The 15,150-nt window shown below is 37.5% G+C and overlaps 1 protein-coding gene across 3 annotated transcripts in view; it reads right to left on the bottom strand.

Moving 5' to 3' along the window:
* Positions 1-4,961: 4,961 nt before the first annotated feature.
* The window catches only part of LOC146005011 (serine-enriched protein), a 197,245-nt gene continuing 187,056 nt past the window's right edge, over positions 4,962-15,150 (bottom strand). For all 3 annotated transcript variants that reach the window (XM_083144130.1, XM_083144132.1, XM_083144131.1), the window contains exon 10: positions 4,962-6,878. In XM_083144130.1, the coding sequence (XP_083000256.1) occupies positions 6,695-6,878 (184 nt within the window). In that variant the 3' untranslated portion in view covers positions 4,962-6,694. The remainder of the gene's footprint in view (positions 6,879-15,150) is intronic.

Below are 15,150 nucleotides of genomic sequence, written 5' to 3'. Positions count from 1 at the left end.
TACGAAGAGACTGAATATGAAATAACGAAGTTTAGAAAAACTTGGTGTATCGTAGCAACTGTGTGTTAGCATTGTTTGCAAGAAGTCCATTTTCCTTCCTCCAGCGTTCTATGCTTTATTTCCTCCGATATCTACTCGTAAATCAGTCTACAAAGTACAAATGTCTCGAGATTGTAGCACGGAGTTCATTAGAAGGCCAACAGATGGCATTAGTGTATGGAACGTACACTCCACAGCTCTTATGTTCTACTGATACCAATCGTGAAAATCGAGCGAAAAATGCTGGTTTAACGTAGAAGTTGTGTCAGAAGCAGCTATTTTCGCTCTTGGTATCAGGAACACATAACGGCGGTAGAGTGTATCTTCACTACACTAATGCCAACTGGTGGCTTCTGAGGGTACTACGTGCTCCAAGCTTCGTGTTATTCGTTCATTTGCCGCCTTCTGATATGAGGAAAACGTAACTACCGTAGATCATTTCACTTATTACTCAAGATACAGAAAAAGGTCATAAAAATACCAAGGAACAATTTCCTCCACATACTTTCTGCTTGCAGAAAGAAATGCCAGGCCATGTTGGCGTACCGTAGTGGTTAAAGCAGCAGACTATGGTGTGTGAAGTTTTTGGATTGGAAGTTGTGTAGAGTCCATTATATATTTTTCAGCCATTTGGACGTCGTGAAACTGCGTTGACATGACGACTCCACCCAAGAACAAGAAAATACGCAGATAAATTAGCTCAAGCTGTTCAAATTTTTAAGTATTTTCCTTTCCTGAATCACGTCCTTGGGGAAAAAATTGGTTATGCACGAGTCTCTAACCTAGGTCGTCAGTTTCATAGTCAACAATGAAGAGCACTACACCACCAACCTTCTCCTTATATGAGCGTTTAGTTCGCGTATTTGAGTTAACAGGAGAATGGATATGAAATAACGAACATTAGAAAAGCGTGTATTGTAGCAATTGTGTGTTAACATTGTTTACAAGGAATCTCTTTTGGTTCCTCCAGCATTCTATGCTTTATTTCCCCCGATATCTACTCGTACATCCATCTATAAGGTGAATATCGCACTGGTGGTAGTGGAGTATTATCCTATGCAGTTATGTGCTCCTGATATGGTCAACTCGAAATCGCATGGAAAATATCGAAATGTTTCGAGTTTGTAGCACGGAGTTGACTAGGTACCACCAGATGACATTAGTGTACACTCTACGGCTCTTATGATTTCCTGATACGAATCGTCAAAATCGAGCGAAAAATGCTGGTTTAACGTAAAAGTTCCATCAAAGGCAGCGATTTTGGCTCTTGGTATCAGGAGCACATAACAGCGGTAGTGTGTATCTTCACTACACTGAAGCCATCTGGTGGCTTCTGAGGGTACTCCGTGCTCAACCTTCATGTTATTCGTTCTTAAATGAGCATTTCGCTTATTACTGAAGAGACAGTAAATGTTCATAAAGATACCAGGGAACAATTTCCTCCCCATAGTTTATGCTTGAAAAAAAAATAAGTCCACATGCACCAAACATGTTGGTGTACCGTAGTGATTAAAGCAGCTGACTGTGGTGCGAGTGGTTAATGTTTGTTATAAGGTCCAATATTTTTTTTTCTTCGTAATTTACATATTGTAAAACTTATGAGTTTCATCACTACTCCAGTAATATCTGCTCGTAAATCTGTCAAAAAGGAACATGTTCCACCCTTCTTCTGAAGGCCTTACTCCTTGCCAGTTATGTGCTCTTCATATCAAAAGTTGAAATCACCTTCTAAAGTATAAAGTGGGAAATGTTTAGTACAAGATATTAGTGTATTGCGAACAATGCCAAATGTATACTCCACAGCCGTAATGTGCCGCTGATACCAAGAGTTGATATCACGTAGACATATAATTGAATGTGTGATTTCTTTTGTAGAATGGAGTTTCTCCTACACCACCCGATGGTTTTAGTACCGTGCATCCATTTCGATCTGCAGCCGAGAGATCGGGAGAAGCGTGGCGGGCGGCGCTGACGGAGAAGCCGACATTTGCGGCCTGTAATGCCCGCTTATTTTTATAGACATATGCAGACATTTATATAAATATTGCAAAACGATCACTAACCTGTGTTATAACACGCAAAAGTTCTTCTGTAATTCATCCAAGTTCTGCTCTTATATACACAAATAAATACGCTATAGAAACGATGTTAAGAGCCACAGATAAAAAAGCATTTTAATCATGGTTTTGATCAGTAACGTCCTGCTTAAGTTTATATCCTTGAAATAGTTTTGTGGCGATGGGAATCGTTTGGAGGTTTCGAATGTGCAACACTGTATCAGGATTACACTGCAGTCAAAACCGTTCCTCGCAATCCGAAATATCCGAGCTCGAGTTTTTTGTTCCTTCGCGACTAGATGAAGACAGAGTTGTAAATATAGTGGCGAGCAATGTAAACCAAGAGCGTGTTAATTTCGTACTGTGCGCAAGAGTGTTATTCTTGGTTACTTGCAGTTACTTGTTTGTGTTATTGTAGTGTGTATGTGTGACGTGTCAGTGAGACGATTGGAATGCCAGCCGCAAGATTCACGTTAGAACAAAGATTTTTTATGTATGACACGTACCTACGTGAAAACAAACTCATGTAGAGACGTGTGTAGGTAATTTGTACAGAAATTCCCATGCGTTTCAACTCCACACAGAGATACGGTTAGATATCTTGTCCTTAAATTACGAGAAACTGTATCGTTAAATTTTAAAACACCTAAGCAAAAACGACGGATTCTAACCAAAGCAAAACTCGATGATATTGGTGCAGCGTTAGAACGTTCTCCAAACAAACCTCTACGCCGTGTTTCACAAGAGGTGGGCGTGTCAAAATCATCGGCACATACAGTCACTAAGCTACTAAAATTAAAACCATACTCTTATAACACAGGTTAGTGCTCGTTTTGCAATATTTATATAAATGTCTGCATATGTCCATAAAAATAAGCGGGCATTTCAGGCCACAAATGTCGGCATCTCCGTCAGTGCCGCCCGCCACGCTTCTCCCGATCTCTCGGCTGCAGATCGAAATGGACGCATGGTATATTGGAAATAATGCTGAAGATATACTCCACTTCTGTTGCATGTCGCTGCTACGAAAAAAAATGTTGTTACATGGAAAACATCACAATTCATGAATAAATTCTCTCTGGCTATCGACCAGGTCAATTCTGGAACCTTTTCCAAGCGAATTTATTCATTTGTCACCAGGAAAACTTCAAGACTTACTTTAAACGCAATTCATGTTTGCAGGTTTTAATTTGCTTCGAAACCATTCCACTAAGAAGAACCTCCATGAAAGTGTGCAGAATGTAGTCCAATTCATAGCAATAGATGACATCAGTTTATTAATGTACCTTGAAGATGAGGGCTGCATCTTCATTTATGTCTTCCCTTTTTTATGCTATATTATCAAATTCTCATGTAGCAAGTTTTCATTACTGTCATTATCTAGCATGTGTACACTCGCATTATACTGCCACAATTTATACAGCACTTTTGTCCAAGGTGCTGTTTGACCAACATTAACAAAATGTTGTATGTAGAAGCAAACTGCAGTACTACTTAGGCCAATGTACTACGTTAGAATGAAACCATCTTCAAGTTTAGTTACCCACGTGCGTTTACAAATAAAGAACATTTTTTTTTGGAGAAAATATTTATTGCTTTGTAAAAATACAACCGCACTTTATCTTGCACATACCATGAGATCATACTATAATAATTACAGACGTAAATTTCATACAACATGGTGCCTTTTTAAAATCAATGTTAAATGTATATATAAAATGTTACAAACAATGTAAAAATGCAACAGCAACTTATAAAATATATATGTATAAAAAAGGGCCTAACTATAATACAACTAGACAAATTGGAAGTAAAAAAAGGGTTGAAATTTAAAACTATTTGCATAGGATAGTGGCAAATGCACCATTATTTCAAGGTACATAATAATAATACTTTTCTTACATATTTTCGTTTTTCATTTTAAAATGTTCACCAATAACACTACAAAAAGGAGGAGGTAACTCTCAATACTTTAGATATATTGTCTAATTTGTATTTAGCTTTCTGAGCAGGTTGTTATTTTAAAGAATGAAATACCATTCTCTTTATAAGGGTGTAGTTGAGTCATAGATATAAAAACCTTGGATTGAGCCTATCTTGCTTTATTGCTTTATCGCAGAAGTTTGGAACTTGGCCAGTAATATTCTGTTATCTGAGATTACTGTGCGAAACTTTGGAGAGAAGAATGTCACACTCCTCCTCAAATTTTCTGCAAGTCAATAAATAGACTTCATTTTTAAGATGTAGGTCTTTTGACTTGCCAGGCGGGGAGAGAGAGAGACGTAATACTTCTTCTTCTCTAAAATAAAATAAAAAAAATAAAAAAAAAAAAACTAATTTATAACCATATTTATGCTATCTTTATACTTTCATTTAAAATGCCCTTTCAACCAACAATAATGTGAACATTCTTTATTATTTCTAGTTATTGCTCAAGAACAGAAAGAGCTTCACGTTTTGGAATGATCCCCATGATTGGTTTAGCTAAAGCTGTGCAAGTTTACTAAAAGGCCAAGCAGGAGGCAATGACAGACAGACAGAAATATCAACATAGGGAAGGTAAGACATGAACTTTCTCTGCTATACCATATTAAGGGGATGAGGGAAAATTTCCCCAAAGTCCTTCTCTCAGAGGAAGCTGGAAAGCACTGTTGCCAACTTAGCTCTTTTGGAGCCAGATCTGGTTCTTTCGTGCACTCGTTTGGCTGTGAACTGTTCTCTGCCCCACTATGATGCTATCACTGCCTCCAGCCCACATAGACCAACCTTTGCCTTGAGTATACATTTTGCATGTGACGCGATATTATTATATTGGCTGCATCACCCCCCCCCCCTTTTCCTCCGCAGCTACTTTTCTAAGCTTCATTTAAGGTGAAATTTAGCTCTTTATGCACATCAGGTTTGGCAACACTGCCAGGATGGCTGGAGGAGGCAAGGGAAAATGTATTATGCTTGTGCAAGCATAATTTCATTCTTCCTCTCGGGAATATCAAACATCCAATGATGTAGAAAAGTACATGGACGGAAAAAGGACACGTTGAGTAATGTCTTAGTCGTAGGAAAAGTCGAAACTACCATTTGATTAACCGTAACTTGAAGTTGATTTCCCATAAGGAATACATGGGATTCTGTAAATTCTTATTGATCATATTTTTCAAACATCGTGCCTAACTTTATAATCACCTTAAAAAACTGCTTCCACTTGCAACATTGAGAGAAATTCATACTCTTGTATAGTAAAGGTTTTTTTTAGTAGCAGTGCCCATTCTGACGATATTGAAATAAATGCACAACTAGTGCGAAATTGTCCCTCTTCCCCTTAACTGAATACACCTGGTAGAGAAGTCAACATACATGGATGAAAGTAGCCAATCCTTTTCCCTATCAGTTATTTCTGTACCTCATAACATATTTCAGTTTCCTACATTGTTAGTTTTATAAGAAATAAATTAAAGAAAATTCAAGTAACACTGCTATGAAAATGAATTTCTAAATACGATTCTTTTCTATCGGTTAAGACAGGGAATATATATTGAAATTTTCCTGAAAATGTCTGTCATTTTGTCTCCTGGTACACATACTTATTACTTTTGGTTAAAATTTCCTGACTATATCCATAATGGACAGCACCAAAACCATAGCCAAACAAGATAAATTAGCAACAGAAACATTTATGCAGTGAAATATAATGTTAGTTCAACAATATATACAGCATTTCTACTTTGTCATTTGATGTATGTATTTCATGACATTACATGCTTATGCTCATACATAGTGCCATAGAATTTCATATTTAGGTTATCACTAACAATAAGATATGAAGATAATTACGTAGAATGAAACCATTAAGACAACAAAGTCTGATTAAGCAGACAGTTTTAAAAAAATATTGTTTCAATGTAAATTAGTGATCTAAAGTTGTCTACATGACAATTCTCCTTGGTGCACACAACTTGTTCATGCCCCTATTCAACATGAAAACCAGTATAATAGATAAATGATAATGTCATACTTCTCGAAATTTTTCATTACACTTTACAATTTCCACATAAAAATTTCTAACTTGTATTCAATTTCATGATTTGAGGAAAGAAGATGCAAAAATGTTTTTTTTATGAAGATCTATTAATTTCGGAGGCCACTGCCCCCATCTTCTGGGATTCTTGGTGGTGGTCACCAAAATTTAGTAGAGTTTCATAAAAAACAGTTTTGCAGATACACGAGTACTTCATTTTAGTATGTTAATGAATTCAGCTTATTTTCAGTCCAATGTTGAAGTAAAATATTCATGAATTGTCAACATATTTGTAGCAGTCTATCAGTGTAGAGTTAATGGCTGAACCTTAATAAGTATATCTTGGATGTGCCATTAACAAATATCCACATTGTAAACAAATTCTTTGCAACAAAATATGAGTGCATTAATTTTCATTGTTATTACAGAACAATAATAAATATGCATTCACAAAGTAAACTTACTTGATACAAAATAACAACCATAAGTCTTTTCTCAGCTCTAGAAAACCTGAGGTCTCCACATACAATGTCACTAATAACCACCACCACATACTTTAGTAAGTCACACATTCCCTTGTCATTCATTTTCCAACTGGCGTGAAAACTTCGTAATCGATGACCGTGAAGTTGTAGTCCCCCATGAGTATGCTGCACGAGGCATTGTCTCCATCGTAAGAGTGCGGCAAGTTGGAGTAGCTGTCCATGTTGGTATTGCAGTTGCTGGCTATGAACAGATCTGCTCCAGCACCAAAGATTGGACCACAGCTGAAAGAAAATATGATATGTACCAGAAAGCATAGAATAGAGTATTTACAGTGCAGGGTGAGTCAAAAGTCAGGCTACATAGGGATTTATAGTATATCTTCAATGTGTGCACCGTGCACGCGACATTTCCAGTTTTCCAGAACCTTTTGAAGAACGTCCAGCATAATCATGGCTGCACATTGCATTCCATCAGATGCTGGATGTTCTGCATCTTAACTGAGTAGACGAGCACCTTTAAATGACCCAAGAGGAAAAAAATCCATTGGTGTAAGGTCTGGAGACCATGGTGGCTACTCAGGAAAATCACCTCCACCCTTTCGTCTTTTGTAATCATCTTCCTTTTGACTCACCCTGTATGTTAAGAAAAGTCCATGCCAGCATTCCTAGAACAAGCATAATTGGATCGCACCATAGATAAAATAAAATAATCAACTTTCAGCATCATCTTTTAAGTAAAACCACACAGGTTTTACTAAATGTGACATTAATGAATTAAATGTACGACTAGTTTCTTTATTATATTTCATGGGTCATCCCGATAGCGTAGTGGCTTATGCTCTTGTCTTGCAATCAAAGGGTTTCCAGGGTTGATCGCTGAGAGGCACAAATTTCAGGTCACACTTGAAACTGTAGGTCTACTCCCCGTTAGCCTAAATGAACATAAAGTATAGTGGAACCACAAGTAAAAAAAAAAGCCTGCACAGACCCGTGACTCCTGTGCACCATACTCCTGCATGGAGGGGAGGTGAGGAGTGGATCATGCTTTCTTATGGCCCAAGTTGAATGGAAGAAGGGGAAGGTGTGCCGAGATTTTTCACTGAAGGTTTTTTTTTATTTGTGGTCCCTCTAGAGCATTAAAACAAGCCTCATGTTGCTTTTCTACCTTCCGGGTTAATTGTGATTATGAGGATAGATGAAAAACTGATGGATGGATACACGGTCAGAACATGGGACCTCTGCCTTTGTAGCATGTCATGCTTGTCTTGTCACTGCCTGGCAAAAGGGCGTTCTACATAAATTTATAAATAAAATAGAGTTATACTTGGCACTCATGTATCTATCCAATGTCTCTGCAAGTTGATCATAATTTGTAATATTATTCTAAACTTCATTCCTTATGATATGTGTTAGCAAAGGTAAAGGTCAAGTGCTCATCAGGCAATGGTGCCGCCACATAAGGGCCAGGGGGAGATTTGCCCCTCCCTGGCTTTGTCCTGAAAATTTGGTTTTGATTCTGCAAGACGAGGGAAATGCTGACAGCAAATATGCAGAGTTCAACAAATTTGTGAGCACATTGAAGTGGTACCAACAAAACCTCTCTCACTGGCTCTATCGAGAGATCATTCAGCACAATGCGATGCGTGAAGACATGGTTAAAATCTGTCATGTCGCATGATCGACTTACAGGATTGTGTACGTTAAGCATTCACAGACTAAAAGTGCAAAGTGATCCAAACTTTCATTCTAGATTGATTGACTTATTTGCCAGAGAGTTGAGGCATTTCCAGTTTTTTTCTGGGAATAACGGTGTTGTATTGTCCTCTACAAGTGAAGGAAGTGGTAAGTGCTCATATTTTTATAATGTGTTCATATATTTAGCTTTGTGTTTAGTGTTTCACAAATGAAACGTACCTGCTTCTCCCTGAGTTTGCCCCCTCCTGTGAAAATTCCTGGTGGCGCCCATGTCATCAGAAATGATGCAAAGGACAAATTGATTGTCACTTTCCCCTAGATTCCAAGAAGTGAAGCTGTGTGGGTTTCTATCATCTATCTATCTTCCTGGGTCTCAATACTGTGACAGGCATAAATAGTAAAAAGTGCTGATGCACATAATACTTTTTAATAGGGTAAGAGACATAACTATGTTGCCTTCCGACCTCAGAGCACTACAGGGATGTGTCTGTGAAAAATCAAGCATGACCAATGCCGAAGTGTGCCATTGGCTGTTGACAGGGCCAAATGATTTGGCTTTCCCCCTGCTGTTGCACCAGAGCTTTCCTGCTTGCTTCTGCAGTGAAGCAGATGGCAGGAGTGTATTGGCAACAGCATCCACATGACTACATACTGACTGAACAGCGTTATGCATAATGCTGTATAATGCTAAATCTATTGTTTTGGCAGTACTATCCATTCAAAAGTGGATGATGTAAATAACAATCACCTTGTAGAAAGTTTACTTTGTGAGTCAGGTTTTAAGGCTGAATTTTTCGAGTACTGTCTTATGCATCCAATTACCCACATACATCCCACCATATCAATTCACATAACACAAATAAATTCTTCCATGTATGGATACCGAGTGATAGAAATGAGGAGAAAGACTGTACTCTGCAAAGCTAGAGTAATTTCATGTGAGCATTTATGATTTTGGCTGAAAATACTCAGAATGCACCCTCTGAAGCAACATGTGGATGATGTAAGACTAAAGAGAGACAGAAATGAGATATTGAAACACACAAGAGACACAGGACATGACATAGAATAGGATGAGGCTAGGTGGATAGGGAGGGAGAAGAGAGGGCTAGTGAGGAAGTGGAATGGGGGACTGAAGATAAACTAAGAATGGAAAGGAGTGTTAGAAAGAGTGGCAAGGATAAGAAAAAGGAAGGATGAAAGAAGAAGCAAGAAATACAAAGAAAAGAGGAGGGAAGAATACTATGAGTTAAGGAATCTCGTCCACATTCAGATATTTTTAAATTTCTTCCACCAATGCTTCGACCTTCCATTTATTTCGGATTTCTTCACTTCTAATTTTGTCTCGTAAGGTTAATCCACTTAAAGACTGCAAAAATCTCATTTGTGAACAATTTATTATAGTCCAATAACCACTACCATATAAAAGAGCCAGTTTTGAAATTATGGTATGTAATTTGAATTTATTTTCTCATTTGTTTTTCAAAATTCCAATTTATCTATTTATTATTAAATTTTTATCAACACCTTTTGCTACGATGCCTAGGGTCCTAGGTTCGAATCCCAGCCTGGGTATGGATGTTTGTGAGTGTCCATTCATCAATTTCATCATATCATCAAAAATTAGCCAAATATAGGTTTGTCGCGTGTTACTCACAAATCCAGAATATAGAAAAGGAAAGTTAAAAATTGTACTTACGTATGTGAGTATAGTGCTCTTATTGTAGAACGACGTTTCAGAGATTGACTATCTCTTTCCTCAGGTTCGTATAAAAACTAAGTACTTGGCATAGTACTGCGTCAAAAATGTAATATGAGGATTGTGGTTAAGGGTTGGTTAGGGTACATTTAAAATATTAAGTTTTTGCTATTAGAAGTACATAAAAACCAAGCCGTTCCCTAATAAAACTTGTACAGTAGACCTATTCACAGGTAAAAAAGTTAAAATTCTAAAAAACCTGCATAAATCACAATGCAACCTGCAGGTTTGGCCTTTCCTACCCAACTGTGCTTATCTATCCACATGAAGGTCAATTCTCAACGAATATTTCCCCTCCCCTTAATTTTCTCGTTTCCCCTTATTACGTCACAAATCCAACGTGAATTCACGTTCCTCTCTTGTAGCTTGCATAACTTCCGGAGTGACGTGGAAACCGATATTGGGTTCAATCTTCCAGGCTTTATCCCATTTTTTGAGGAAATTGATCCACCCTTCTTCCAAATTTCCATCGTCCCTATTAAGATTACTCTCCCCCCCCCCTACAAATACTCGCTGTTTCATACACGTTTCTTCCTAATTTCCTCCCCTCTTTTCTGATTACCTCTTTTTTTGCGATTCTATGCCCACTTTCCAAAATATGTTCTGAGAGACCCGTTTTGGGAACTTTTTCCCTTATGTCCTTTTCATGCTCGCTCCATCTTTTACCCATATTTCGGCCCGTCTGTCCTATGTACTCCTTCCCGCATTGGCATTCTATTCGATAAACCCCCTTCTGTTTTTCCGGTATTTCCCTAGTTGTCTTTCCTTTCTTATAATCGGTGAAGTATTTTTCTACATTCTTTGGTGCTTTCATCCCGCAAACGATTCCAAAATCTCTCGTTATTTTTCCGATTTTTTCCGATACGGATTGATGGTAAGGGATGCCAACGTACTTTACCCTCCTATTTTCGATTTTTTCCCCTTCTTTTTGATCCCCTTCTTTCCTAATAATTTTCCGTGCTCTCTCCGCTATCTTATCCATTTCTCTATTTGTGTATCCATTTTTTAATCCTGTTTTTCTTATCCACCGAATTTCGTTGTCTTTTTCTTTTTCATTATTGCATAGTCTACCGGCCCTAATAAAAAAGTTAAGGAATACGTTTTTCTTTGTTATTTCGGGGTGCGCCGATTCCTTGTTAATATATAAGTTCCCCGATAGGGGTTTATGATGTACTCCTGTTCTAATCCTATTCCCTTCTTTCAAGATACTAAGATCCAGGAAATTGATTTTTCCATCGCTTAAGTTTTCCCTAGTGAAGTTTATTCTTTCGTCTTGTTTTTCTAATTCTTCAAAAACCTTGTTCAGTGCTACCCCCTTTCCTATAATCAAGATATCATCAACGTATCTCCCATAATATTTAATACACATTCCTGTTTTTTCCAAAGCTGCCTTCTCAATGAAGTGCATAAAAATGCTCGCTACTATACCCGAAATGGGGTTTCCCATTGCCAAGCCTTCTTTTTGTCTATAAATACTGTCATTGACATAGAAAAAGTTATATTCCGTTACAAGGTTATACCATCGTACATATTCCCAAGCAGTTAGGATGTCTATTCCTTTTTCTAACAGCCACCTTAGTAAACAATCTCCCGCCCGCCCCCTCGGTACACTTGGGTATAAGTTAACAACATCAAAACTACTTATTGTATCCTCGTCATCAATTTCCAGATTTTCTATAAATTCTTTAACTTCTACGGCATTCCTAACGCTATATTGGGTGTTCTCATTTACCTTCCTTATTCTTTTTACCAGCAATTTTGCTAGCCCATATCCAGGATGTTCGTATGTTGGTATAATAGGTCTAAGTGGTATGCCTTGTTTGTGTGTCTTAGGTATTCCAAAAGCAATTGGTATGTTGCCAACTTTAATTTCCTTAATAAGGATTTTCTTTTCGCTTGTGCCCAATGTAATGCTTGTCTCTACCCCTTTTTTGATCTCTCTTCTAATCTTATTAATAGGGTCTTTCTCTATTTTCTCAAAATCGTTACCTTTAAAGCTATCTTCTAATTTTTGGTGATATTCCTCTCTGTCCATGATAACCATCTTGTTTTCTTTATCAGACCTAATTAGAAATACGTTATTCGCCTTCACCCATTTTCTTACATTTTTTAAATCGCGTCTTAGGTTTTCGTTTACTTTCTCTTTCCGTGTTCTATCTCCCCCTTTCATGTTCGTTTCCTTTTTAATTTCTTTTTGCAAGTGTTGTTCTACAATATTACGTATCCTTTGTCTAACCTCAGTTTTATCCTCCCTTTCGTCAATAGTTGTTACGATCGTTTCTGCTGCTATTATGAATTCCTCTTTTTCAAGTTTCTCTACCCCTATTGCAAATTTCTGCCCCTTGTTCATAATCCTAATCAACTCTTTAGGTGGTTCGTGGGTGGTTAAATTTAAAATGTTCTCATTATTTCCCCACTCCTCTGTTTTTTGTTTCTTATTCTCTAGATTATCCTTCCTATTCAATTTTGATGAATGAATAATTGATCATTATTAATACATCAATTATTCATTCATCAAAATTGAATAGGAAGGATAATCTAGAGAATAAGAAACAAAAAACAGAGGAGTGGGGAAATAATGAGAACATTTTAAATTTAACCACCCACGAACCACCTAAAGAGTTGATTAGGATTATGAACAAGGGGCAGAAATTTGCAATAGGGGTAGAGAAACTTGAAAAAGAGGAATTCATAATAGCAGCAGAAACGATCGTAACAACTATTGACGAAAGGGAGGATAAAACTGAGGTTAGACAAAGGATACGTAATATTGTAGAACAACACTTGCAAAAAGAAATTAAAAAGGAAACGAACATGAAAGGGGGAGATAGAACACGGAAAGAGAAAGTAAACGAAAACCTAAGACGCGATTTAAAAAATGTAAGAAAATGGGTGAAGGCGAATAACGTATTTCTAATTAGGTCTGATAAAGAAAACAAGATGGTTATCATGGACAGAGAGGAATATCACCAAAAATTAGAAGATAGCTTTAAAGGTAACGATTTTGAGAAAATAGAGAAAGACCCTATTAATAAGATTAGAAGAGAGATCAAAAAAGGGGTAGAGACAAGCATTACATTGGGCACAAGCGAAAAGAAAATCCTTATTAAGGAAATTAAAGTTGGCAACATACCAATTGCTTTTGGAATACCTAAGACACACAAACAAGGCATACCACTTAGACCTATTATACCAACATACGAACATCCTGGATATGGGCTAGCAAAATTGCTGGTAAAAAGAATAAGGAAGGTAAATGAGAACACCCAATATAGCGTTAGGAATGCCGTAGAAGTTAAAGAATTTATAGAAAATCTGGAAATTGATGACGAGGATACAATAAGTAGTTTTGATGTTGTTAACTTATACCCAAGTGTACCGAGGGGGCGGGCGGGAGATTGTTTACTAAGGTGGCTGTTAGAAAAAGGAATAGACATCCTAACTGCTTGGGAATATGTACGATGGTATAACCTTGTAACGGAATATAACTTTTTCTATGTCAATGACAGTATTTATAGACAAAAAGAAGACTTGGCAATGGGAAACCCCATTTCGGGTATAGTAGCGAGCATTTTTATGCACTTCATTGAGAAGGCAGCTTTGGAAAAAACAGGAATGTGTATTAAATATTATGGGAGATACGTTGATGATATCTTGATTATAGGAAAGGGGGTAGCACTGAACAAGGTTTTTGAAGAATTAGAAAAACAAGACGAAAGAATAAACTTCACTAGGGAAAACTTAAGCGATGGAAAAATCAATTTCCTGGATCTTAGTATCTTGAAAGAAGGGAATAGGATTAGAACAGGAGTACATCATAAACCCCTATCGGGGAACTTATATATTAACAAGGAATCGGCGCACCCCGAAATAACAAAGAAAAACGTATTCCTTAACTTTTTTATTAGGGCCGGTAGACTATGCAATAATGAAAAAGAAAAAGACAACGAAATTCGGTGGATAAGAAAAACAGGATTAAAAAATGGATACACAAATAGAGAAATGGATAGCGGAGAGAGCACGGAAAATTATTAGGAAAGAAGGGGATCAAAAAGAAGGGGAAAAAATCGAAAATAGGAGGGTAAAGTACGTTGGCATCCCTTACCATCAATCCGTATCGGAAAAAATCGGAAAAATAACGAGAGATTTTGGAATCGTTTGGGGGATGAAAGCACCAAAGAATGTAGAAAAATACTTCACCGATTATAAGAAAGGAAAGACAACTAGGGAAATACCGGAAAAACAGAAGGGGGTTTATCGAATAGAATGCCAATGCGGGAAGGAGTACATAGGACAGACGGGCCGAAATATGGGTAAAAGATGGAGCGAGCATGAAAAGGACATAAGGGAAAAAGTTCCCAAAACGGGTCTCTCAGAACATATTTTGGAAAGTGGGCATAGAATCGCAAAAAAAGAGGTAATCAGAAAAGAGGGGAGGAAATTAGGAAGAAACGTGTATGAAACAGCGAGTATTTGTAGGGGGGGGGAGAGTAATCTTAATAGGGACGATGGAAATTTGGAAGAAGGGTGGATCAATTTCCTCAAAAAATGGGATAAAGCCTGGAAGATTGAACCCAATATCGGTTTCCACGTCACTCCGGAAGTTATGCAAGCTACAAGAGACTAACTAACTAACTCTCTAGCCTTCTTAAACCCGAAGGTTCATGGCTGCAGCAACACAGGCCTTCCATCTGTCCCTATCTTGAGCAAGATCTATATACTCTTTTCCATCCCTACCGATTTCCTTTAGGTCCATCTCAACGTTGTCCCTCCATCTTCGTCTTGGCCTTCCAACAGGTCTCTTACCATCAGGTTTCCCAACAAGAACCTTGTAAACTCCTCTTTCCTCTCCCATTCGTGCCACATGGCCTGCCCATTTAAGTCTTCTTGATTTAATTATTCTAATAATATCTGGACATGAATACAAATTATGTAGTTCTAAATTATGTAACCTTCTCCACTCACTTGTCTCCGCATCCCTTTTAGGTCCAAAGATTTTCCTAAGGATTTTATTTTCAAATACTCTCAATTTACGTTCCTCTTTTAATGTAAGGGACCAAGTTTCACACCCATATAATACTACAGGCAAAATTACTGTTT

The sequence above is a fragment of the Lepisma saccharinum genome, chromosome 22 (genome assembly GCF_977018435.1).
Source record: "Lepisma saccharinum chromosome 22, izLepSacc3.1, whole genome shotgun sequence".
Classification (NCBI taxonomy): Eukaryota; Metazoa; Arthropoda; class Insecta; order Zygentoma; family Lepismatidae; genus Lepisma; species Lepisma saccharinum.
Note: the sequence above shows the minus strand (reverse complement) of the source record. Positions and strands in the feature narration are given on the sequence as shown.